Source organism: Medicago truncatula, chromosome 4, assembly GCF_003473485.1.
Source record: "Medicago truncatula cultivar Jemalong A17 chromosome 4, MtrunA17r5.0-ANR, whole genome shotgun sequence".
NCBI lineage: Eukaryota > Viridiplantae > Streptophyta > Magnoliopsida > Fabales > Fabaceae > Medicago > Medicago truncatula.
The window spans coordinates 40,858,500-40,886,444 of NC_053045.1; the positions used below are offsets into that span (position 1 = coordinate 40,858,500).

The 27,945-nt window shown below is 32.7% G+C and overlaps 3 protein-coding genes across 5 annotated transcripts; 1 reads left to right on the plus strand and 2 right to left on the minus strand.

The window, feature by feature from the left end:
- The first annotated feature begins 3,282 nt into the window (after positions 1-3,282).
- On the plus strand, positions 3,283-6,151 carry LOC25492991 (WUSCHEL-related homeobox 6). 2 transcript variants are annotated; one of them, XM_024780681.2, is made up of 4 exons: positions 3,283-3,749; positions 4,294-4,608; positions 5,074-5,141; positions 5,483-6,151. In XM_024780681.2, the coding sequence occupies exons 1-4, from the start codon at positions 3,605-3,607 to the stop codon at positions 5,879-5,881; spliced, it is 927 nt and encodes a 308-aa protein (XP_024636449.2). In that variant the 5' UTR covers positions 3,283-3,604; the 3' UTR covers positions 5,882-6,151. The 2 variants fall into 2 exon arrangements, with proteins under 2 accessions (XP_024636449.2, XP_039689034.1); XM_039833100.1 differs by having other exon boundaries at positions 5,080-5,141.
- An 8,712-nt stretch (positions 6,152-14,863) lies between these two features.
- On the minus strand, positions 14,864-19,058 carry LOC25492992 (phytanoyl-CoA dioxygenase). 2 transcript variants are annotated; one of them, XM_013601359.3, is made up of 9 exons: positions 18,854-19,058; positions 18,641-18,765; positions 18,498-18,558; positions 18,312-18,380; positions 17,726-17,844; positions 16,542-16,689; positions 16,285-16,429; positions 16,095-16,181; positions 14,864-15,228 (listed from the first exon to the last, which is right to left on the minus strand). In XM_013601359.3, the coding sequence occupies exons 1-9, from the start codon at positions 18,897-18,899 to the stop codon at positions 15,186-15,188; spliced, it is 843 nt and encodes a 280-aa protein (XP_013456813.1). In that variant the 5' UTR covers positions 18,900-19,058; the 3' UTR covers positions 14,864-15,185. The 2 variants fall into 2 exon arrangements, with proteins under 2 accessions (XP_013456813.1, XP_024637019.1); XM_024781251.2 differs by having other exon boundaries at positions 18,498-18,552; positions 18,854-19,045.
- A 2,226-nt stretch (positions 19,059-21,284) lies between these two features.
- Positions 21,285-27,741, minus strand: LOC25492993 (protein ESMERALDA 1). Its single transcript, XM_013601361.3, has 10 exons — positions 27,128-27,741; positions 25,600-25,669; positions 24,696-24,763; positions 24,511-24,599; positions 24,151-24,348; positions 23,155-23,359; positions 22,873-23,040; positions 22,519-22,686; positions 22,240-22,430; positions 21,285-22,102 (listed from the first exon to the last, which is right to left on the minus strand). Exons 1-10 carry the CDS (start codon positions 27,491-27,493, stop codon positions 21,940-21,942), a joined length of 1,686 nt encoding a protein of 561 aa, XP_013456815.1. The 5' UTR covers positions 27,494-27,741; the 3' UTR covers positions 21,285-21,939.
- Between the last annotated feature and the right edge of the window lie 204 nt (positions 27,742-27,945).

The window sequence follows — 27,945 nt, forward strand, 5'->3', positions numbered from 1 at the left end:
TTTCCAAAATTTTATTTTTATTGAAATAATTTTTTTTCAAAAAAAAAAAATTCTAACATTCAATAAATGAATTACAGAATTTAAAAAAAAAATTATCTGAATTTTTTTTCGATTTTTTTAATTTCTGAAAATTAATTTTCAGAATTTTTAAATTGTTGGAAGATAGTGTGAAGAAAAATCTAGTGTTGAAAGAGCATGTTAAGAATATGTTCTTCACTTAATCTAATCATTGAATTCAACTTTCCCATGGTGGGAAAATATTAACCTTTCTCATGTGAACACACACCTGATGATTGATTCAATTTTATATAAAAGGAACAATCTCACTAACGTGGAGTAGGATGTTATTTATGGTCATTTTTGGCTAGGAAAGAAGTATCTCAAGTTCGACAACAAATAAATGTTTAATTTGTGCGATCTTGAGATTTTAGAGAAGTTAATCCGTAACATGAACAACTGTATGTGTGAAAGTGAATTTAGACAAAATATAAGTTTTGCATAAGGTTAAAATTAATTTCAATATCATGACAATATCGTCGTGACTCAAGAAATTTTTCATTCAATTTGTAGAAGTCTTAGGAGAGTTGATAATATGATTATCTTCAAGACTATAGATCTCTTCCCCCAAACTATCATAAAAGAACGTCGTCTTCGCTTCAAGTTGCTCAACATCTAGGTTCAAATTAGAGACTAATTCAAACACAGCTCAAATAGAAATCATCTTTACCCATGAGAGATTCTTTTCAAAATCAATATGCATGCTTCCCCTAATTAAATTCTTTCACAATCAATATTTGATTGGGAGTTATTTTGATCATATGCAATTATTATGTATAACCATTTGTTCCTCTAAAAAAAATGTATACCCATTTGCGAGTGTTTTTCTCCCCCACCAAGTCCAATCAAACTCCGATATCACTTGTTAGAAAATCCAGGGGGCAACAACGAATCAATGATCCAATACTACGAGAGACGAAGACACCATATCTCGAGTTAAAACCTTAAGACACTGAAAATATATGTCACATTTTTTATATATCAAACGTTCAACCCGTCGATGAGACTACCATTCACATTTGAATTACAACAATATATATATATATATATATATATATATATATATATATATATATATATATATATATATATATATATATATATATAAAGAACTACAAGGAGTTATTCAATGCATATACAAACATATATAGGCTATTAAGCTAAGGTGAATAAGAGAGTCAAACAAAAATAACCTAAACTAGGTATGAAACTTAATTCTCAGGGTTAGGGTGATCCTTCATACTATATCTTGGGTTATTATGTATTCTTTGCCATTGAAAAAAATAATTACGTAAAGTTAAACTGAAGAAGAAAGATTACCCAACCCCACAACGCCAGCAAGGTCTATTTCTAAAAAAAACCAACGTTTCCCTCATAATTTCACATATAATGTATAGATTCATTAGATTCAGAAAAGGACAAGCAGGAAGCTAGAAAAGTTATACCAAGAATAGCTTCAAGTCTCAACGAGATCAAAAATAAGCTTTCTATTAATATATTTTGTCTTGAATCACATTCTTGATATTTTTCCTTGTAAGTAAATAATATACGTTCAATCTTACTTTTTTAGCCACATTTGTGCAATCATATATATGCTTTTCAATATTAATAGTTTGTTATGTAAAAAAGAAAAGCATTAGGAGTTGTGTTAACTCAAAACTGTTCATTTTTAGAAAAGGAGGTATAGTTTGAACTTTGAATGAATTGGAAGAAAATGAGCAAAAATTAAAGAATTTTTCTATGAATGTTGCGTCCACTGGGCCACTTAGATTGGTTTTGTTCACCTATTTAAAGGGGAATCTTTGTAAAAGAACCACACCTTATATCACAATATGGTTGGAGTTGTTCATTGTTTAGCAATTTATAGATAATTCTTTTTTCCAATTTTAGTTGTTAAAGTTGTCAAGTCCTAAAGTGTATTGTTCCTATACAGTGTCAACTGTCAGGTACAAGACAACCCAAACAATTGCACATTCGCCAAAAATAAATAAAAAATTGACACAAACATCATTTACACTGTTGATCCGTTAATATATATGATTAAACCATTTCAGATACTATATTGTTTATTTATTCGATATATGTTTATCACAATTCAAATATTTAGTGAATGTCATTAACGATGTATTTGAACAAATTATATAAAGGATAAATTAGGCGTCATGTCAAAATATTATTGTGTTCGGATATACATTATATACATTATCATTGGTTGAACTTACTTAAATATGTATTTGACCTGTGTTACCGGTAGTTCACATATGCTTGTGAGTAGTGTCATGCAATTTTGAATTAGGATGTACAAAACCAAGTTTGACTCGTTAACCGTCCTGACTCGTAATTAGCTTTGGGTCAGGTCGACCCAAACTAAAAAAAAAAAATACAAGGATAAAGCTAAAGTAGAGATCAGGTCCAGTTTGACTCTTAAGTTATTCGTCCGGTCCTAAAAACTCAAAGCTAAAGTAGAGATCAGGTCCGGTTTGACTCTTAAATTACTCGTCCCGTCCTAAAAGCTTAAGAGAACAAAGTTTTTTTTTACTTATTAATTTTGTAATTTCATTCATAGTCTCTCACACTCGGTCATTATCTAACTAAAAAAAAACTCAACAACATGAGAGAGGGGATTTGTAGCAGCTACTCCTATCACATACACTTATTTACTCATCAGACAATACTACACTTGATTAATTTGTAAGACAATGTACTCTTTGATGAATTGTTGATTCACAACTTTGGTGACTTGCTATTGTCCAATATTCATAGAGTTACTTGTTGATTAGTTTTTTTTTTTTCAAAAAAAAAAAAAGTTTTTGTATTACTATTTGATGACTTAATTATCTCAACCTTAATTAGTCCTATCTTTATATTGTCTTGTCTTTATTAAACAAATACATTATTGAATTTGATTTGGTTAAGGATCGGATCCGGGTCTAAACAATTAACCCCGATTTAATGTTAGGGTTTGGTGAATGACACATCCAACCTGTTTAAACCGTTCTTTGCACACCTCTAATTTGTACGATACGACATAACGGAGTTGTTTGCATAACGGATTTTCTTTTTGTGCTCTCTTGAGAAAAGGAGAGTGTAAAACTGAAAAGACAAAGTGAGAGAAAAATCAACTTAAGTGTGAGGTTGTTTTGTAGGAGCAAAGAGCTGGAGACATATGGGGAAGAAGCAAACTTTAATAACACATGACAACAACATCATGCTGTGACTGTTGTCCTTTTAAAGAAACACCTTAACTCTCTCATTATTTGAACATATATTTCTGAATTATATATTATTACTATTGGTCAACTCTTTATATTTCTTGTTGCTCCACCTAATGCTAGCTTTTACTACAACGTTCTTTACTTCTTATAAATACACTGTCTCTTCTTCAGCTTCCTTCTCATTCTATCTTCACTCAAACTATTTAAAATCCTATTTTCAAACAGTGAAAATTTGCAGAGATTATCCTTAGTTTTCCAATGTGAAATAGTATACAATAAAAACCTTGTGTTTTGTAGAAGATAATAAGCTGATTCTAATCATCCTTCCCATCATGTCTGATTCATTCTGTAGCTTTCTCTCTGCCACTTCAAATTCCAACCATAATTCCCATGCACCTTCAAAAATCACCTCAATAGTCCAACCTTATTGTATTTGCACCCATTGCAACCATCTCCTCCCCTTCAATCACCATCTCGGTAAGCAAAGCTTTATTTTCTTAAGGGTCTTGTTAACCGGTGCCCTGAGGACTTTGGTAATGAATCCATTAATGGAAAGTTTATCTTGTAAATATAAGTTTTTATTTTTGTCTTAGCAATAATTACAACATTTTTTAATGCAAACTTACTAATTTTAACACTTTAATCAATGCCTCAAAGACACTCAATAGCATTCTGCTTTTCTTAAATATCTCTCTTATTTTAACGGAAAATATTAGTATCATTAGTATCATAGTAGGGTTGGAATCGAACATTCGACTTCCTTATCATTTTCCTTTTTAACTTTCTCATCTGTTTGAATATTTTCTCGAATATCCCATCATAGTATAATCTTCTCTTTTTCAATATGAGTAACTATATATTCATGCGGTCATTTACTTATTTACTTGTTTGTATATTTCTGCTAAGAAATTTGACCATACAGACACTAAAATAATTTGATTTTGAGCTATATTATATATGCCCTAATTAGCTTAACTATTTTCTTCATGTGTTTTGTATATATATTATACAACTCATGCAGCTGAGCAAGGAACAAGCAATATTATGCATCCTCAACCAAGCTCAAGGTGGAGTCCAACACCAGTTCAATTACTAGTCCTTGAAGAATTGTATAGGCAAGGCATGAAAACACCATCAGCTGAACAAATCCAACAAATTGCTTCGCAGCTTCGACAATTCGGGAAGATTGAAGGAAAAAATGTGTTCTATTGGTTCCAGAATCACAAGGCGAGAGAGCGACAGAAGCGTCGTCGCCTTGAGATGGAGGAAACAACTGAAGATAAAAAAGAGAAAGAGAAGTACGTTATGGGAAATTCAAAAAAGCAAGAAGGTGCAGGTATACAGCTAGATATTATCTTTAGGGCTATTCAAGGTTCTTTTAGTGGTCAAAAGATTCCTATATTATATTTCACTCATGACATTACAAGTTACAGCAGAGAGAGAGAGAGACAGAAAAAGATAAATAGCTTCTGTAAGGATCGGTAAATTTAACAAATTTCTAAAATATCAATTTAGCCCATTTGGTCATTTTTTTTTCAAATTTTAGAGATTTTATGTTTACTCTGATGCAATAAAAAACTATAGAAGTCAATATGATATTCTTGCATAGGATAAACCTAACATCTTTAAAAGTATAGTGCTAGATTTGAAAGGGAAAAAAAATTATTGTTGTTTATTCAATTTAATGGACTTAATTATTGCTATTTTTGAAATTTTAGGCATTAAATTAACACCCTTACAAATTGAAGTGTGTGTGTATATGTATATTTGAATTGAATTTGTGGTGATTGGATTTTGAAAGAGACAGGTGGTGGAGTTAAAGAGACAAAGAAGTGGGCAACCACTTCAAACTGCAGTGAACAAGCAGAGGTCTGTAATTTCTCTTGTCTTTGTTGATGGTACAATTACAACATTTATTCATCTTTGTTAACCAAAGATACCCAAAAGATTTCATAATCAAAGAGGTTTTGTATGTTGGAAAAAAAGAGTGTCCTCTAAAGCTGTTTTTTTTAACTTTCTGTTGGGGCTGTTTTATGCTACACTTCAGACTTTCTTGGACTTTTTGTGTATTCAATCTCAAAAAAATGAATTCTCTTCAGACTTCAATCACATATTATCACTCTCTCTCTCTTTCATTCTGTCATTCTTTCCAAAAAAAATTAAATATTATTTTTTTACTTTTAACTTTAGTATCTGCTGTAATTTAGCAGGATATAGCAGAAAAGGGATCAATACAAGTTTTGAGGAAAAACATTGCAGAAAGACAAGGAAAATGCCAAAATATTGAAATTCCTTATTGCTTCAATCCTTTCACTATGCCAACTACAACTTCTTCAGCAGCATATAGAACTTGTAGTAATAATAATACACAACTTTTAACCCCTCAAAATTATGATTTATTACCATCCAACAAAGTAAATTTCAACTACTATGAAGAACAAAATGCAGATTATCCTAGGACACTTGATCTTTTTCCAGCTAAGGAGGATAAACAAGATGGAATTTCTGAGAGAAAATCTATGTTTTGTGTTAATGCTTCTATGATGGACACTCATGAAATCAACTCTTCCTCCAGCCAGTTTTTTGAGTTTCTTCCTTTAAGAAATTAAAGTAGCCAAATCCATGCCATATACATGCGGATTTTTTTTTTTTTTAAGAAGTCAAATTAGCCACCAAAATTGGCAGATATACATGCGGTTGTTATATATTAAGCCAATTAATTAATTGGATGTGCATGTAATGAATAATACATTTTTTGTTTGGATTTGCAAATTACTTTTGGTTTTACTTTCTCTCTTGAGATTGAGTTGGTGATGAACCTGGTGATGCATGTTAGCATTGTAAGTGTTGTTGTACATTTGATTGAACCTAATGTTGTCTTGTTCATACTCTACTTTTACGTGGATAGCAGTGTCTCTGATCTCTCAATCACACACACACTCACTCTTATATCACGTGTGAAAATGTCAACCATGTCCTTAATTTAGGTCAGCAAGAATACAAATTTAGAAAATGAAAATTTTAAGCAAGGAACAGCTTGTACCGACAAACTTTATATGGTACACATATGCCTCCTCTTAGTTATTGTTGAAATTGATGCATATTTATAGTGTTGGATCATGAGAGTAGTTTGAGGATCATCATAATGGATAAAGAGTTATTATATTAGTGAGTTAGATACATTTTAATTTAAAACCTTTATATAACTGTTCTTCTTCTTATATATATATATTGATCAACATCCATTTTCTCATCTAATCTAAAATGATCAATTATATTTTTAGTCTCTCTAAAGAGAATTGATATTTTTAGCGACAAATTGTCAAGCAAAAATCTCACGATGGTCAATTTGTTAAATATCTTTACTAAATTATAACCACACCCTCCCTTGAATTCCGGCTACGAGCAATTTAATTGGACATCACCTTTTCGTGATATATAGCAATCCTCCTCTCTAAGGTATATCAACTTTCAATTTTAGTCTCTTTAAAAATTTTCTTTGATTTTTGGTCTTTAAGTTTTCGGTTTTCAATTTTAGCCTATTTAATCTTAAATTTAAGAATTTAATATGTATTTTGAAGTTATAGATAATAAATTAATAAAGATTAAACATTAAGTTATTAAACTACTAATATTTTAAAGTCTAATAAATTATATGTCATCAAAAAAAGTTGAAAGAAATTTAGAGAAATCAAAAGTCGAAAGAAAAATTTATAGAGACTAAAACTAAAAGTTAGTATATTTAAAAAGATTAAACATATTTAACCCATCGTAAAACTTCCAACTCACATTTGCTACAAACATAAAAATAAATTGCAATGCACTAGAGGCAACTAAATGGTCTAAAGTTATTGCATAATTAAGATTGTTCTCGTGCCAAGATTAGCTTATAGCTAGAAACATCTATAACTGCATAATGTAGAAAAGTCAAACAGAAGTTAGATGATTTACTTCTAAAAGTGTCTTTAGACACCTATATATATATAGATAAATTTCTTGTACAATTGTATTCAAGTTTTTGAAATTCTATGAGAACAAAATCGAGGGCTTCATCACATGAAATCTCTTCTCCTGCAATAAGGTCTCCTTTTTTGCAAAGGCTCTCCTCCTACAATAAGTCAAGTTACTAAACATTCCATTATTGGTTCTCACCCTACATTTTGTCATACATATATTGATGAGCATAGCAAAATTAATTCCTCTTGTCACCAACCATATTAAATAATCATAAACTAGAAAGTGGAGTCTTTGAATCAAACACAAAATGAGTACAAGTAGCCTAACAGTCCTGCTCTCTCTTAAGCTCAAGTTTTATTAATGCCGTAAACATGTGACCTCTGAGGCACAGAGCACACAAACATGGACGACGAATAAAAATGTGAGATTTGTACCTTTGAGGTTCAACTTGAGTACATGCTCATTAAGACAAATGCAATTATTAGAGCAAGAATAAGTCTCTTTGTGAGAAGTTTACAACAACACTAACGAGGAGACTCACACACAACTATAAAGCAAGAGTAGTTCTTGTTAGAAGTATTCAGCGAGTCTTAATGACGGAGCCAGCAATATTTTTATGGAGGGGCCATATTTTGACAATATATATATATATATATATATATATATATATATATATATATATATATATATTTTCATTAGTTGTAGTTCCTGTGGTTTAGGTGTTTTTATTTAGGTCCTTTAACTGTGGTTCGAAACTCTCCTCCTACCCAATATTTTCATGATACCTCAAAATCCGCTAAATATTCGTTTAGAGGATATCTACACAGATACATAAAGGTCACAAAAATCATTTTTATTGAATAGAATGGGTAGTTGGAGACTACTTTTTGTGTCCGTGGATACTCATTGTCGTTCTAATTACTATCACGATATCTAATTTTGGCTGTAAACCTTGATTTATAAAGTTGTAGTATACTTATGAAGCACGAACACCGACATACCGACACGGATAATAATTTGAGAAAATGACATAATTCAGTGTAATTATGGGTGTTATGTCGGTATCGGTATTGGACACTGACGCGTGTCCGACACCATGACACGCCTAATCCGAGGAGTGTCCATAATCAATATTTACTTCACTTCAAACTCGTTTTTTTCTATATTGATTTTACGAAAATAATTTTATTCAAATTCATATTTATCAAAAGCTAAATCAAACACACATGAGAAAACTTTGCACAACTAAATAACTAACCAACCAACCAAGTAATTATTTTCGTCAGTTTGTAACATTTATTTATTAGGTTATCAATTTGCCAGATATTATACTTCTTTAACAAGTGTAGATATTGAATGTCAATTATATATGGCCAGTTTGAAAAGAAAAATGATAAAGAGCGAGAGTCTTGTTGAAGGCTGTCAAGCTAGTTTTGAGTACGAATGGACAAAGGTTATATAAATAGTTTTCTTGTAAACAAACGTGACAATTAATGTTTTAAGTGTTCTCTTGTGTTGAAGACGTGGTAATTAATAATATGCAATGCACTTCAATTGTCAAAATACAATTGACAACCAAAGAGAGTTGCCACTTGAAGATTGCGTGGAATGTAAGTAAGAACTGGCAACTCCCAATTAGTGATAGAAAGCTATATGACAAACTCTAGGTTTCACTCTACTTAAATTTCTGTATTTCTTTAAAAAATAAATAAATAAAAAAACTCAAACATCAATTTTCTCGACGCTTATTTTATTTCTTGTGTTGGCTCTTTAACGTTCAACATTTTGTCTCATTCAATATTATAGATCTTACATTTGTTCGATAAAAAATTTCTCTTAATCTTGAGTGGTAGTTTGGTATCACATAAAACATTTAAGACCCTCATCTATTTCAGTCATCCCATTTGAATTTGATGGTTTGCATCTCTTTCTATTTCTCCGTTTTTTTGTACACAAGTCCAAAATATTTAAATTAAACTATGTAACGTGCAGTGTGATATGATCTCCAACTTTCACCTCTATTTTGCTTCTACTTAGACGCAAGTCATTCATTTCTAAGAGGCTATCATCTACAAAAAGCATGCATCTTGGTGTTGGCTCTTGGTTTTGTTCCATAAGTATGTCCAAAACTAAAGCAAAAAGATAAGGACTTAGAGTTGACACTTGGTGTAGTCTCATTGTTATGGAAAGATCTTATGTGGTCTCACCGTGTATCTTTACACTAGTCATGGCTCCTCATACTTATCTTTGATAGATATAATAAAGAAATCTTAGCCCTTTTTCAGTTTAAGGTTTTCCACAATTTCGCAAGTAATGTTGCTTCATCACATGCATAGTAAGTAGATCGCTTCCATGGTCATTGGTCAACCTCCATGAAATCAAGTTGATTATCAGTAATTTGGGTCTCTTTTCTTAGTCTTTACTCAAATAATTTTTTCTCATAACTTCATGGTATGACTCATAAGTTTAAATCCATGTAATTTATGCAGTTTTACACATCTCCAATATTATTCTTATAAATTGTAATTAAAGTGCTTCTTCTCCATTTGTCCAAGATTTTTTTGACTTCATAATCTCTTTAAAAAACTTTGTGAGTCATGCAACGTCTCTATCTCCAAGATTCTTTTCATATATAGGAAATCACATGCTCATGCATTTCATGGTAAAAGTGTTCGTCCTCTGTGAGAAACACAAGGTTTGGTTATTCCGTGAGATCAAAAATTATTCTTCCTTCTTTTTTGTGCTAATTTGTTTAAAAAGAGTAACTTGTGCTCTGTCAAAAAATTGTAACTTGTGCAACGGTGAATTTGTGATTAGGGAGCTTTTACGGTGCAGTCAGGAAACTGACTTTTTTGAAAAAATTCATTTTGATTTTAATGTTTGATTCATTTTTAAATTGTTGATTACTGATTAATGATCAATAGTATATTCATCTAGTAATGCTTGCAACATCTTGGACTTACAGGTACTATTTTATCGTTGAAATCTTTAACATACAAATAGAGTTGATGATATTATGTGATAGTCTTAAGTGTTACACTTTGTAGGGTGTTACGCTTAGAACAAGGTATGATAAAATTATATTAAGTGTAGTCTTGTTAACCTGATAAATTGATGATATTATGAGTGCTGAACTTTTGATATCATTCTACAAATACTAGGGTGTTACTCATTACATTTTTGATGTTATAGTGTTAACTTCACCAAAAAAGTCATTCTTATGACTTCACCATAGAATTTTCCTTGTGATTATGCTATTATAAAACAGTAAAAAAAATCCTACACACCACTATAAGTTTATAAATTGAGTAATTAAACTCAAATGATTAATGAGCTCTTATATGAACGAATCGTTTATGAGAATTTGAATTTCATTTTTGATAGAAATAATTTTTATTATATTTTACTTGCCTCTCGTCGAACTTCAGATTATTAAGACTAATTTTCTTAAAAATCAGAAGGTTAAGAAAAAAAAAAAATGTATACAAAAATAAATGGAAAATCCGAAAAGGAAAAGAGAAAACGGTTGTGGGACTAGGCTGACAGACGTTGACCCACCAAGAGAGCAGAAGTGAAAGATCATCAGTCCCCTGACCACAAAATAGAGTCGTACAAGTGAAGGACCCAAATGAAAAAAATGAAAAAATTCATTTATGTGCAAAAGAGGCATTCATAATTGAAGAGTGAAAGAAAGGAGGGTTTGTCTACGATTATGCAAAACTAGAAGTTGCAGGATTTTGTCATCACTGCATGTCTGCAAAGTGCAAACAAAACAATGTGTCAAAGGAAAAGGACAACAAAGACCACTGTTGAGGTTTAGGAGAGGAGGCCACCCCTGATGCATTAAAATGGAGAACCTACTTTGCTAATATATCCTATCTTGCCTACTAACGTTCTTAGGCTTAGACTTGTCTCTCTTCTTACACCTCCATGCCCATATCACATCATTCACAACAATCCATTGCACAAATCATTTTTTGTTTTATCTTTCTATGATAGTTTGTGATATGTTTGTCTTTTAACTCTTTAACTATTATGATGTTGAAAGCTCATCATTTAACTTCAAGAACATACCTTTTTCACTCTTTGTACTATACTTACTTTTCCAATAATATAATACAATTTGCATCACATGGGTGTTTTTAAAGTTTATACCAGTTGGATTTCGGGTGCTCCGTTAGGGTTGAAGAAAATCTCAAGATTCCGAGCATATATACTTACATATTATCTATTAAGGAGGTCTTCATTCAAATAGAAAAATTTTATTCTTGAGGGGATTTTGAAGATGAATAAGATGTATATTTCAATGAACCCTCGATTAATGGACATTGGTAGAATTGTCTAATGGATCATATTCGTCCATGTGATGCAATAGATACAAGTATATACAATAGATGATTAAAAAAATAACAACACCTAACATATATTGTTATCTAATATATTTCATCACAATGCATTAGCATGGAGTATCGAGAGTTTATCAATTAAGAAACGAATAATATTTAATGTAAAATATTTTTGTTAACAAAGTTAGCAATCTACAAGAAGAAGAAGAAACAAGAGAGTAATGGTTTCATGTTGATGATGATGAAAATGATGACGATGACGATTATGAGTGAAGTTATAATCAATCTCAATAGGTTTGGAGTGTTCATTAACAATAAGTTATGAGTAATCAATGCACCAAACTATTTCAGTTGTAGACACGGTATCAGCTTCTATAGGAAGGAGGGGGAGGGAGGGAGGGAGAGAGAGTGTGTGTGTATCAATTTTTCTACGCTTCAAAGAAATTAGATAATCTCCAAAAAATAAAAATAAAATCATGTAATAAATTTACAATCAATGGGGTCGTCTCGATCAGCGTCGAGGTAAGAAGAATATGAGAGAAAATAAAACTCTAAAATTGATTGTTTTGAAGATAATGAATAATACAAAGAACAACTATTCAATAAATTGTAGTATGAGAAACGACAAACTTACCAATTTCATGGATGGATCTACAACAAGTTGTGCAGGGGCATGTGCATGCACTAAAAATTTCAATATGATGGTTTGTGCTATATTAATTACCCATATTACTTAATATCTCATTTATTCAAAACTTAATAAATTGATGGTGTTTAATACAAGATACCCTGTGTATACATATGATTACATATATAAAAATGAAAAGAATAACAAAGATAATTAACCTAACTAACTCTATATCTGATATATTTCTCGCAAGTTGAAAAGTGCTTATCATACTTCTAGCTTGGAAAATCTAAAAAAAAAATATGGTACATTTTGGTATTAATTACAATGTATGAAAATTGTCCCCACGACCTAAAATTCTTAGATCCGTTATTGTTACTAACAATGTACATTGTATAAGAAATATCAAGTCTAGTAATGCTAAGGTACGCCAAGTTGCCAACCAATGTTCGATACAAAGTGGGATTTGATAGAAGAACGCCGGCAGAGGGAACATATTTCACATTAAGCTCAAGGGAAATGTGGTGATCGAGTATTAAAAAGATGAGTTTGTTCAAAAATGTTGGAAATGTTCTTTGATAGAAAGAGGATATAACATATAGGATAGTAGACAACTTCAATTTCCAAGAAGTTGTGAGGGTTGCCAAAATCTTTTATATCGAATTGTTTGGATAGCTCTAATTTCATTATTAATGTCATCAAAAACATACACGCCCATGAGAAGTGGACTTGAGAAATTGAAGCAAGTTTTAGACGTGCTTCGATGTTGGACATCAGGGGCGTCCCTGAGGGGGTGCAAACAGCTCAAACGAGTTGGGCCTCCCTCAAGAGTGGGGGTCCCTCATGATTGATTTTGGTGTTAGGTGGGGGTTCCTCATGTATACGGTAATCATTTTTACCTCTGGGTGTACCACATATATACGGCACCTTGTATTTATCTTTTAAAAAATATAAATAGAACATCGCTCTTTTAAAAAAAAAACCGTTTTGATTTTATCACTGGCCTCTTTTCATTCCCAGAGCCGAGCCTCCGAATTCTCAGGGACGGCCCTGTTGGACATATGTTGTGTCTGACATCGACACGACAACCGAAACATATAATTACATTGAATTATGTGATTTTTTAAATTATTAGCGATGCAACGTGTGTCCGTGTCTGTATTCGTGTTTCATACCCTCTGAACTATAGGTGAGAAACCTATATGCCCTCAGCTCCAACAACAAAACCATTCATTAACCCCCTTTCACCAATCATTTTCAGTAAATGGCCAAATGCTAGTTCAATCATGGATTCTACTGTAAACCGTAATGGTTCATACAAAATTTGAGCCTTCTGGAAGACATAATTGAACATCAAAATTTGGAAATGCTTCAAATTGCTACACGGTCCCGCTATGCGTTGATCAAGAGATACGACACCAATTATAGATTTAGTTTCATTAATGAATTTAATTTAGTTTTTTGAAAATTTGAAATACAGTAAGGATATTTTCCCCTCCATATCTCTTCAACCATTTAACCTATTTCTCTTCACTGCCAACATCCCCCCACCACTTTGTCGTCTCAACGCACCACAATCTTCGCCTTCTCACTTTGCCGCCTCATTTTCTGAAGTTCAAAAATAAAATGGTGTCTGCATTTGCAGTAATAGGACAACAAGACTGCGGTTCGTTAAGACGGTGGGTCAGGGAGGATGGTGGTGCATCAATGTGCCCATGTGAAAAAGAAATGAAGGGTTTTTGAGGCTAAAAACATCAGGAAAGAGGTAACCGTCTTTTCTATTGAAAAATATTAATTCAAGAAACCGAATCACTTCATAGCCATGTGTTTAATGAATATGCATGAAAATAGAGACATCTAATTTTAGGATAAATAGATGATTACAAAGTTCGATGAGGATTGAGGAAGTTGCAATAATATGTAACCTTATTTACCATTAGGAAAAGGAGAATAGATTGTCTCCTTGTGAAAACATCTACAGTTTTTTCAGGTGTCAAATCTAAACCATTAAACATCTCTCTTTTGGTAAAAAAAAACATATTCTCTCTCTTAATTTTAATATTTAATTTCTCAAATGCATTTATTTTTCGATAGGTAGAATTTCACTAGACCCTCCAGTCACGGGAGAGGATCTAGTCCCATCTTCAGGTGTTAAAGCTAAAGGAAGTCACGAACCAAACAGTTTTAGCGTTTTTCGGAGGCCAAAAAAGCACCCCTCAAAAGACAAATTCTTCTCTCTAAAAAAAAAACTCAAATTCTCAAGCCTCGTCTGCTTCCCCTATTCACTGCACCTTCGCATCCGATATTCCCAACATGATTCAGGCTCGTGATAACCTTCTTCACCATCCCAATGCTCAGTTCAAACATTGCAAACTCCACTCCATGTTATTATTATTTGCATTTCCAGACAATTCAAAAATGTTTTCTAGAAATTTCAAAAACAAGTTTTTAGAAGTTGAATTGTTTTCCCTAGTCTGTATCTCAGACCTTTTTCGATTGACCTCTAATTATTACCAAAAAAGAGTGTTGTATCACATGATATTTGTGCAATTATGTGGATAAATCGTTTATAAAAAAAACGTGGATAAATCTGAGTACAAAAATGTGCACCCCATGCTTGTTTTCAACATTGTTCGTGATCTGTGCAAAATGCAAATTACTGACCAACATTCAACAACAATTTTTCAACATTGAACGAGAATTTTAGTCATCCAATGTTTGGATATACTCTATATATTTAGAGCATAGTAGTCGATATTTTTTATTGTGTAACCCCAGTGTTTTACACCTTGGTCTTCCTCTTATTCATAACCCGAAGCCAAAGAAATTAAATGTATTCATTTTGTAGCAGCACTTGGGATTGATATTATTACAACGTTTTAACAACAATTGGAAAATACCTAGTTTTAGCACAAACTTACCATGTAAACATTAGACTGAAAGAAAAAGAATTCTACTGTTTTTCTTCATTTGCAAAGATGGTTAGTTTACATAGAGTGGTTCTGGCTCCACTTTCCGTCTGATCCTGAAATGAAAATTGATAGAAAGAAGTGTTAACAAATGTCAACCAAGGAGGTAGTGTACTGATTTGTCTTTGAAATTATAGAAACAAAATTTTGAGTTCATTAAAAATATTATCCAAACAAGTTACAAACTTGTGCTATTTTGGAAACGTATCATTATCGCTTTTTGCTGAAAGATCTGAACTTTCACCTTGTTCATATATATAACAAAAACAACCTTTTGCACTTGCAATTGTCGGCCATCATGATTTAAGGAACACTATGAACTGATGGTATAGACATATAACTAAGAAATAATGCAAGCCCTTACAAAGCTTGTAGATACTAAACAAAAAATAAGCAGCTCATTAAAAAGAATTATATGAAGGCAGAGAACTAAATTGGTCGGTATCCAAGAAATTCAAGTAAGGCATAGGTGAATCATATATTGGGGTATTATTCACACAAAAGCATAAGTCTTTCCTCCCTAGGTGGAGTCGACTACAAGGGAAAATGTCATAATAACCTATCCAAAATCATGTCTATTCACTAATCATTTAATGTCAAATCCTTCTTAATGGTGTCGTCTGTAATTTTTATTAGTCTCTCTCTAACAGTTGGACTACACTCCATAGTCCATATAATCTACTCTCATAATTGCGACTTCTACAGTTCTTCTTCATACATACCGAAACCACTTAAAGATTCTCCTTAGTTTTATATGGCCATATAAAACTTTAACATATCTTATAGAAAATAAACTTTTCAATGATAATTGAGCTTCTGAACTTGAAAAAGATCTTAAAGCAAATAAACTTCTCAATGATAATTGAGCTTCTAAACGTGAAAGGGAGCTAATAAAAAAACTCTCCCTATGATCCAAACTCACCAATTTTCTGCTGCCCATTTGCAGCCAACAGTATCTACCACGTGCAAGCTGTATGCATGTCTCGATTTTGTAGACTGGTTTTCAAAGCTGCCATCCACACAGAAAAAAAAAGTTAAGGATGAATTTTGAAGGAAACTTTCCTTCTATACTTCATGGTATACATTACCAGGAGAAAATGATTTTAGCAAACCTTTGGTGGATAAGATTGCCATGAATGACAACCAAAGATCCGGCTTTAACTTCAATAGGAACAAAATCTTTTTGATCATAAGATGGTGATGGCCGATCAAATTTGACACCATCTTCATCTCTGAAGAATTTTCTGACAAGCCCATCTGCAACAACCATAGAATAAAACAGAAAAGATAAATGATTAGATCTGATCAACTGAGTCAAAAGATAAATAATCCAGGTAACAAATAAGCCAGAAAGAAAGAAAAACATTACTTTTGTGAGATCCAGGAATTGCCCAAAGGCAACCATTTAATATGGTGGCATCTTCTAAAGCCAGCCACAGTCCTGTGCATGTTTGTGGTTCGGTATAAATAAACGAGTTATCCTGGTGAGGCACTACTTCACCCCCGATGCCAGGTTGCTGCCAATAAAAAATTTGTAATCTGGTTATGATAATGATCCCGGATCAAATGCATATATACTAAGACACTCCATCATATGGCAATTTTAAAAGTGAACAATGAACATTATTACCATGTCTGTGATATATATTTTTCAATTTCAAAACATCAAATACACTAAACAAACAAATTTGGATGAATAGAAATAAAAAAAGAATAAGAGCTTCCATCGATCAGAAAAGTATATAGCTGTACTAGCTAAGGCAAGACCACAGCAAGAAAAAGAAAAATCATTGCATGTTTCTCAAACTCGAACCAAAACAGGTTGGAGCACAAAATACTCATATAGATGCATGATTGAAAAAGGAAATTCAATCAGCGTTAATATGTTATCTGCATATAACAAAAGGGCAGATGAGTCTTCAAGTCCTGCAATGTCGAAATAACCAACCCAAAATATTTCTACATTGTATCAAAAAGACCATCAAATTATACAAACTAAATCAAAGCAACTTTCATTAAGCTGGTACTTTAAAATAATAACCACACTAAAAAGTAATTCACAATCTAGCAACCTATATGCCACTATGGATGAACGACACAGGTTTATATCAAATTTAAACAACCAAAAGTTTCCATGTATTAAACCAGCATAATAACACAGTTTTCCAAGCAACATTCAATCACACACCAGTTTGATTGCTATTTGGTCCATGTCTTATTAGCGAAAGGGGTAGCTTTTCGCAATCCGACAATAAATAAGGGAGAGACTCGCCCTAACCCGAGTGCCCGAGCGATAGAAATAGAACTGATTTGTCTTTAATTTAACAGCATTGGGGTAGGGAAAATGTGTTTGCCAATCAGATAACAATTAAGTACAAAAATTTAAAGATCCAAATCACACAGCTCCTTCACCCCTCTAGGAAAACAAAAACGACATTGTGTCCAACTAGTTTATATATTTATTTCTGCCAATGCTAATAATAAAACATTCAACTTCAGCTATTGCAACCGTATAACTAGAAACCGAACATACAAAAGACAGAGAAAATGTACCTTAAATATATACATAGACTGCATGATTACTGGTCTCTTGTAACCTAAGGAGCTCATCAAACCTGAAGCCTTCTCAGAAGAAGAAAACTTCTTGAATGCAGGCTCAATCTCATGAAGTGCTGCACAAAATCACAACACAATCCCAGTCCACCAAAAGGAAAAGTTAGATTCAAAGAAAACTAAATCAACTTACACCGAACAATTATACGCTGACATCGTTCTGAAACAAACCAATACAAACTAAGAAAAGTAGTGCCCCACTATCTTGCACGCATTTTCCTAAACAAACTAAGGGCTGTTTGGATTGACTAATTTGAGGGTATCTTACTGCCATAAGCACTTGTGAGACTGTTTGCGAGAGCATACGGAAGTAGCTTATGTACATGTCCATAAACTTTTCAGGATAACTTATGAAAACAACTTATAGCTTCTATTAAAACGATTTGACTTTATTTTATCTTGTTATAAAAATAGCTTATCCATAAACACTTATATGATATACCCTGATGCTATAAGCGCGAAATTAATTTGTTTGTCCAATCAGAGCCTAATTCAACCACACAGAATATCGAAGGCATAGGCTTACCGTGGCCAACTTTGTTGAGGGATAATTGCTTTGGCTGCTTTAAGTTACCATCATCACCAAAAGCTTTCTCTAACCCAAAACAAAAACATAAAACAGATAAAAATTAAACTTAAAAAATAAAATAAAAAAAAATAAAAATTATTAGTATTACACTGAAAACCAAAAAAAATGAATTTTTATGAATACCCTCAAAGAAGAACGAAATGTTTTCAGCGCTCTCGAAGAAATAATCATCAGTCAACTGTTGCTGGAAAAAAGAAATAAAAAAGGCAATAGGAAGAAATACTTAACAATTAAATGAAAATAAAGTAAGTAATGAAGTAACTAACTTGGTTTTTGGTGGAGAAAATAGAGGCGGTGGAAGAAGGATCAAATTGATCGACTAACTGTTCCATCCTCTTTACCATGCTATCAATTTCATCCTTACTAGAAAAAGATTCAATAACAAGATAACCTGTGCATTCATATGCATATGATTGAATGGTTAAGAATTAGAATTGAAGTTATATGATCAGAGAAGTGAAAGGGTTTGTTTTGGTTACCTTGAGAGTTGAAGGATTCGAGCTGATCCGGTGTAAGCAAACCCATCGTGTTTTCTTGTTCTTTGTATTTTGCTAGGTAACGTCGATAGATATATATTCAGTCAAACAAAATAAAGAAAATTAAAACATTTATACAACGAATTTTAAGGGATTCGTATCTTATCCCGTGACTCAAAAGAATGACTCAACTCTAGGATGGTATAGTTAATCCATACAAAATTAGAGTTAGAATCTTTGATTTGAAAGTTAACGAGTATATAACATTTTTCATCATATTTTAACTTTTGTAAATTCTAACAGATTAATTATATAAATGATAAATTAATATTTAACGTATCACTCACTCTTCAATTAAATCCTTACAATATATGAATGTATTAAACGGTCGTTAAAATATATAAAAACTATCAATTAAGTTGTTATGAATTAGTGTAACAAAACCACATATTTCATAATTTTGAGACACTTTTTTTTTTTTTGTCAAGTAGCATATTAGTTAAAAATTAACCTTAAAGTGAATAAGTGAGAAATTCGGAGTTTGAATATTAACTTTTAAAATAAATAAGTGAGGAATTTGAAATCTAAATCTCAGCTCTTACATATAAAATGTTATGTTCACGAAAACGAGATTGTATGTTTTAATATATATATATATATATATACATTTTAGTGATTATATTGAAGAGAGAATATGTTTTTAAAATCGGTAGCAAATTTGGTGATTTGCAAAGAAGGTGCGTCGTGATGGTTGGATGTTGATACTTCATAGCTGTCATTATTTGTTGCATTGCATAGGAATGTGATTTCTAAATCCGAATAAAGTTAAAAAATAAACTGTAACAAATTGAAATAAAAATGGAAACATTTTAGCTAATGCATATTTGTTATAAAATTGGCAAAATTACACTTTTAGTCCCTTAACTTAATTTCAGGTAACAGTTTGGTCATTTATCTTTTTTTCATTTCAATTTGATCCTTTTTGTCCATTTTCATACACATTTTCAAGCTTCAAATCTAATATTCTTATGCAAACATAGACGAGGATCATAGATTTGAAGACTGAAAGACCATAAGAAAATAAAATCATGAATTTTAAGTTTAAAATTTCATATGAAAATGGACAAAAAGGACCAAATTGAAATGAAAAAAAGATAAAGGACCAAACTGTTACCTGAAATTAAGTTAAGGGACTAAAAGTGTAATTTTGCCTATAAAATTCAAGCAGGATGTTTCCTCTCTTGGGATTTTGTAAGGTGAAAAGTGAAGCAAAAGCTCAAGGCATGAAAATTTGCATGCTCTTAATGTTTCCTTACAAATGCAGACAGTGGATCTAGGTGGCGTGAACCTATTTTAAGCTCAATAATTGCAATCGTGATCAAATAACAGTGGTTGTGCCAAATGCATGAATGCTACAAATTTGTAACAGCTAAGAATATGATTTATAAATTTCTAGGCTAACCTAAGGCTATGTATTTGGTTGAGCGGTTAAAGTAGCATTGTCAATCTTAGCTTTCATATGCTTGTCTTGTGAAGTTTCTTGATTCCCCTCATTAAAATAAAATCAACATCCTTTTCAGGCACATCTATGATATTTTTAAGGATGTTGCTAACGAATGTTCTAAAAATATTGTTTAAGGAACTTATAAAAAAAAATCTTTAAAATATAAATCAAATACATGTAAAAGTGATAACTATATAATTTTCAATATAAAAATTACTACATTCGGATGTTTAAACATAGTCTTAAAAACATTTATTAGTATTTTTCTATTTTAAATTATCCATCACTGAGTGTTTTCCGAAGTTCATCTGATATTTTGCTATTGCATTGTAAATATAATATAATTTAAGAAATGGTAACCATTGTCATGTGCCCTTAAAATACTTATTAAAAAGTCTAAAGAAGAAATTTTATCCTAATAATCATGTATTCTAACACATTGAAAAGAAATTATTTTTACATAAAACTTAAAAATAATTTCCTCTTTTGAATCCTTTTCCAATTCCCTTTTTTTTTTTTTTTGTGGCTGGGGTTTGAACCCCGAACCTTACATATATTATGCATTGTTCATACCTTACATATATTATGCATTGTTCATACCAACTGAGTTAAGCTCACGAGAACTTTTTTCAATTCCCTTTGTTAGCATGACTCTATGCCTTATCATGTTTATATATAGTTTTATGATAGATATGTTTATTAGTTTCATTATTTTATTTTATTTTTTGACTGGGTTTCTCATTGCTTTGAAGCATATGAAATGGTGAAATGCTTCTCTTGAAAACTTCTAAAATTATCAAACGGCGCTTTATCATTCAATCTAAAACATTTATTAATCTTCACAACAAAACAATCTATCTTTTGAGAACATATTTTCACCAGTTCCTCTTAACTATTTCCACTCTTAAACTCTGTTTCTTCACAACAAAGTTGAGCAAAATTTCTTAATTGCTTGTTATGAATAGTGAAATAGTTACATTCACTGATATCATTGCTAAAACAATGTGGCCATAATGTAAAAGAATAACAAATGTGCTAAGACTAAGTCATATAACTAACAACTAGACCCTCAATGCAAGGGAAAACAAAATACGAAACTGATAACAGGAACAAAAGAAAAATAAAATAACCTAAAACAGACCAAGAAAACGGTATGGCAGGACCCTGAATTTTGTTAATGTACAGAGTTGTTGCTTGCTATAACCTTAAAACATGAATATCATACTTCACATAATGTACAGGTAGGCTGTGAAGGAATGTGAGCTTATCCTTTGACTCTAAATAGCTCTTCGATACAGCAGCTGCTAACTCATGTGTGAAACATAGCTCACTCAATGTTGTGGGAGAGATTCCTGGAAAGGAACATTTTCCATTCTGTTATGAATTGGCATCATGTGCAACAAAACATGCCACTCCCTTGATATTTGATCCAATTCCTTTGATCTTCAAAAATGGTGTGTATACCTTCTCACCGAATGGGAAGGGGGGGAAATAAAACAATCACAGTATCAGAAATGCATTCAGCGGCAAGGCATGCTCACAAAATCATAGGCAACAGAAACACCAGTCAAATTCCATGAGTAGATCAAGCTGCTGATGAAGATTTTGAATCGTCGGTTCTATTGGCACGGCACATACATTCTGGACATGGAAAGCTGTATATAGAGTCATTTGGTCTTTTGAGCTCAACTCCCTTGGAATCACTGTGTGACCTCATGTTCAGCAGTTGGCGCTTGAAACTTCTCCATCTGGAAAGTAATAATAAATTAAAGGGAGGCTTCATATACTTTCTATTAAGAAAAATATTTTCAGACTTTTAATTGATTCATTTTAGCTATGTAAATTCGAACAAGGAGATAAACACTAGTATGTAATGATACATTACCCTATATTGGGATTATCAAACAGCAATGCTAACTTCCGCTTATCAGGCTTAATTGTCTTAGAGTGTCCACCATACAAGTATCTTCTGTGGCCCAGCAGAAAATGGGGAAAGTTACCACCCTGGGTTGTGACAAACACCTCACTATGAAGACAAACAGTGTAATCTATAGCAGCCATCCTGGAAGAATAATTCTAGAACAAGTAACTCAAGTCAAAAACCATAGAACTAAACCGGTACTGGAGGGGACAAATAACATAACATGGGATTTCAAATATGTACCCTAAATGTAGAAAGTTCCTCTTCAGAAGCCAGAGTCTCCTTCGTATGCAAATTAGGAAACATTTGTAGTAGTGGAGCCATTGTTTTCTCAGCATTATATATTATTCCAGATGCCAAAAAGATAGATGTGTTCTTCGTAAAACCCATTCCCCTCAGCATCAGGCCAACCTGAAGAAATGAAGGCATTTACTATAATTAAAATAAATATAATTACACAAAACACTCAACATTTGCTGAATAAGGAAACCTTTGAAATTTTAGCTAGACTAACAACTACACACACACAAAAAAAAATGCATTGCCTGAATTTTTCTTTCTTTTCTTACAGACTAAAATCGTTAAGGAGATAATAACCTCTAGTGGGGTGAGGGGACACTTTCCGTTGATCCTGATTGCTCCAGGACGTATGATTCGGCCAGGCTTTGTAAATTTCCCTTTCCAACCTCTTTCTCTTGCAGCAATCATGTCTTGTTTCTCCTGTTTCCCACCATCAAAAATACAACAGGAGAAAGCAACCATATCCTGTGCATGGAAAACAGTGTATCATCAGTTGCAGTAAAGATTAACATGTAAATTGTAATAATGTCAACATTCACAATATAAACTGATAGACATTCATATTTGATCAAAACCAACCTCTTCAAAACGAAGATGTACAGAAACATATTTACCACCATTAACGGCACTACGTTCTCTCATTCTTTCAACCAAAGATTCACCTATGGTCAAAATAGGACTTGAAAACCGTAAAGCCTCGTAATTTGCTAAGCACCTGAGGCGCTGGACAACTGGAGGAGCATCAAAGGACAATCTATTCGCAAAAGGAGAAATTCTTATAACCCTGCATGAATAAAATTTAATTAAATTAAATACATAATTAAAACTTCCAGCCTAGCCATATTTGATAAGAAAACTCCTATTTATCCGATGGGGTAATAATGATATTTTAATACAAAACAATATGCTATCTGACATGTCCCACATTGGTTATGATTAAGGCTCGATGTGGTACTTAAGTGGTGCAGCTCTCTCCCTCCCAATTGACCACTCTTTTGTGATGTGCTATCGTCACGTGACTGAGACACGGCAATAATCCATATAGATAACCAGCAAGAAAGCAAATACAGTTAAGTGTAGATATTTGCTAAGGTCGCCGTTGTGTTGCCTACACACTTGGAGCTAAAAACTTATAAAATTAATTTTATTTAGAAATCATAAAATGTCACAAGAGCATTAGGAATTGGTGTTTAGCAGATACAGCAACATGGAAAACACCAGCTCCAAACAGCACATGTATATATGCAAAAGAAAAACCCCTTAGATGAAGCTTAAAATAATCCTATGCCATGTATAGATATAGATAAATCATTAGGGATAATTTTGACAAAAAAATATTTTGACAAAACAACAGTTAAAATATTATTTGAACTTAGAAAAAGAAAAATCAAAAGGAACAAAAAATTCCCAATAAAACGATACTTAAAAGGAATGGTGGGAATAACATAGTGCACTCCTTTCTTTCTTTTCCTAACCTTGGACAAGTACCAATCACCCCAAACTGTTTAACTATTAACTATTAGAGATCAATGTCAATGATAAAAATATTTCATACAACAAACATCGTACACTCACTTTTCTTCAAGTAACTTTGGGAGTACTACATCTCTATAATACTGAATGGATGACCATGCCTTGATTCTGAAATTGTGAACATTTGTCATGTTGCTGCCAAATCTTTCCATCAGGTACTCAGGAATCTTGTCAACCACCCGAACATCATTTTTCAGGATATCGACAAAATATTCTTCATCATAGATGTCCCTGAATTTGCTGGAAATGTGAAATATTATGGATCAGTTTGGGCTGTTTCAAACTAAATTAACAACACCATCGTGGATACCAAGAAACGCATAACAACCAATTAATATTAAAAGCACAAATATAAATAAATACAAAATATTACATCCGAAGATATAGTTCAGACGAACCAACCTAGGATCTTTCCATATGCTGTGATAATGGAAGTTTGGAATCACAAGGGTAGCGTTTAGATAGCCAGCCACAGCAACGGCATTGCATACCTATAAGCATTGACATCATTCACAAAATAAATGAGTAAGAATAAATTAAATATGCTTCTAATATTTGAAAACACATAATGTACGGAAAACACTAACCGATGTCCTTTGCTGATTTAGGCCACCATTAGCCTCTACATATATGTATCCATTTGACTCGGGTAGACCTATCAACAATAGAACCGTATATAAATTAATAATTAGAGAAACAAAGTGGTGGCAGAAGATGGTGTGATTTCTAAGATACAATAAATAAACTATAAACAGCAACAACCAACAGCATCAATTCATGCATAAGGTATCCCGACAATAATGGACCACTTCAGAAATTAAATGGCAATTTAATGCCATCATCTGAAAGATTTTATGTCCCAATATTTTTTTCCCTTTGGATAGATAAAGGAAATTCAATTTGAGAGAAGATAGAAAAAATACTAGGGTGAGGAAATGATATCCTTTAAAACAGAAAAGACTAGGCACAACAAAAAGCATGTAAAGACTCAAGAATGTAGCAAAGCTGCACAATCTCTATATGTCGGTATGACTCAGCAAGGTCTTGACACAACTGTGAGCTGAGCACCAAGAGATGCTATACACATAAGCATGAGGGCAAAGGGACATGCCGTAAAATGCAAGTGTTCAGCTCCACCCAAAAGAACCATATGAGTAATGAGTATATAAACTTGGTCAATCTACCCACAAAGCATAGACGAATCAATTGTACCAAAAGCATCGACAAATTATATATAGAACAAATTGTTCAAACGTGGATCACAGAAAATAGCAACTTGTTTTAATTTTACTATGCTACAGTACCATAAAGTTGAAATAGCAGCTATTTAACAATGCTTTGTATTAAATCACATATCGCAAAACAATATTGGTTTGTAAAAACTCTGCTATGCTATAGTGCTATAGCGCGGTTATAGCCGTTACTTGACAACATTGAGAGAGAAGAAAGAAAATGTCATCATTTATGGAATAAATACAAATAACACTATACCTTCTGAAGATCTATTTACACATGGTTTCCATTCACCACCTCTATATGGACTTCTCCATATTGTAGATATCTGAAAGAAAGTTTAGTATCATGTTATTGAAAGTAGCTAATTTCATTCCATAAAAATAGAAAAGTGTGAAGATATATGAAGTACAATGAAAGATAGCAACAAAAACACTCAAAAGTAATAATGAAAACACACACACACACACACACACGATTGGAATCTAATATCTCCAGCAATTATTCGATGGTCAAAATTAAGAATATTACGAAAGACTGAAGAAACTATCCTTATAGAAGAAGCTGAAAAATATACATATACAACTTGAAATTTTTAGATGCCAGCAGTCATGAAAAACGTAAAAAAAAATTAATTGCATGTTTGGAAAAACATAAATCACAGCTAATACATGTGTTTGGTTAACTCTGGAAATTGGAGCTTCTCACAGAATCACGTTGAATTCACCTAGGGACGCGAGGATACAAGGCTCAACGGCAATCCTGGTTAACTCTGGAAATTGGAGCTTCTCACAGAATCACGTTGAATTCACCTAGGGACGCGAGAATACAAGGCTCAACGGAAATCCAAACACATGCTTGATAGAAGAAAATGCCATATTGATAATGACAATACTGTACGTAAATGAAATATCTGCAAGAGATGCCTGAATTTTCAACTTATGAAAAGAGGCATCTCTGATTCTTTCTCCTATGGACACCCAACTTCCTTACCAATCACCTCTTTTCAGGTTTCATACCCTACCGAGTCTCAATGTCACACTTATCCCATCCTATCCAATCAAATGACACGGGCGTACAACAAGGAACTTTGTTGCTATTCGCCTATTACATGAATGTGGCAAAAATTTTGATTCCCACTTCACCAAATAACAAGCTAGAAAACACTTACGAACAATTTTCCACAAATAAATATCCACACATACCAATATAGTAAGCACCATAAGCAAGTAATTCCAATTCCATCCAACCAACTATTTACATAATCATTGCACTTTTCTTATACAGATTGTTGAAATTCGGGGATTGTACTCGAAAATAGAGTAAGCAACAAACTCCTACTTTATTATAACAATAACTAAAGTCCAATTACAAACGTATGTAGTCTAAACCCTCCAATCAATGAGCAGACTCGCGATTCTTTACACAATAACAACCCTACAATACTAACACACATTATTTACTCAACGGCTTTCTAGCAGCTAAAGTCAACAGCACATACTAAACATGAAGCAAATTATGCAAATCAGAATAAACTTACACTATTAAATATCTAACTATGATCCCACATTGCACCATCAAATTCAGACCTAATAACCTATCTGACTACAAAAATCCAATACAATTGAAATCAACCTATAAATCCAAATCTTTCATAAGCTTAATTTGAAAAACCTAAATCGGTATAAGCAAATAATTGACACTTGATTCAAGCATTCCAAATAATTCAAAATCATCAAAATTGACGGAAAAAAATAAGGATTCGAAAAAAGACAGAGAAACAAACCGCATCGGTAGAAGAGTTATCCGAATCCATATCCTTTTTCAGATTAGAATAAAGCTGAGGACTCCGATAAAGCGAGCCAGGAGCAGGACGGTGTTTAATAATCGGAACAACATCGAACGACGCCGTTCCCATATAAAGAAGCATACCGGAGATATAAATCAACGGAGCAAACAGAAAAATCCCCTGTCGCCGGAGAAGTACCGAAAGCAGCATCCAACTCAGCCTCTGCGCTAAACTCCTCCCTCCTCCACCGGAGGGTGAAGAAAATTTGCCCGCCTTGGACCGCCCTTGCCGGAGGCGCGGCGACCGGAGCGGAGATTGCGGAGATGACGGCGTCGAATGCCCGCTGCTCGGTAGCCGGTGCATTTCAGATCAACGATTCTACGTCATCAGAACGCACAGACGCAAACGCGAGTTTCTCTTTCTGTGTGTATCAAAACGGCACAGTTTTGAGAAAACGACGAAGATGAAGAAAGGAATATTTGTTTTATTTTTGTTAAATTATTTTTTGATTCGTGAAGAAAGGGATCAAAATGAAATGAATGTTTTGCAAGGTTTGGGAATTTTCTACGTTTCGCTTTCAGGAAAAAGACTCAACAAGACCATGATTTTAGATTTTGACCTTTCGACAAACAATATTAAATTACAGCTTCATCACTCATGTCCAGTTGGCTTTTTTCTTTCTTAACCAGATTATGTTTTTCTTTTTCCTAAAAAATATATTCTTTCTTTTTTTCCTTCTACTCCAAGATATGTCCAGTTGGAGTATTAATTAACAGATATTTTCTTTTTATTAGTCGATATATTTTATTCCCATA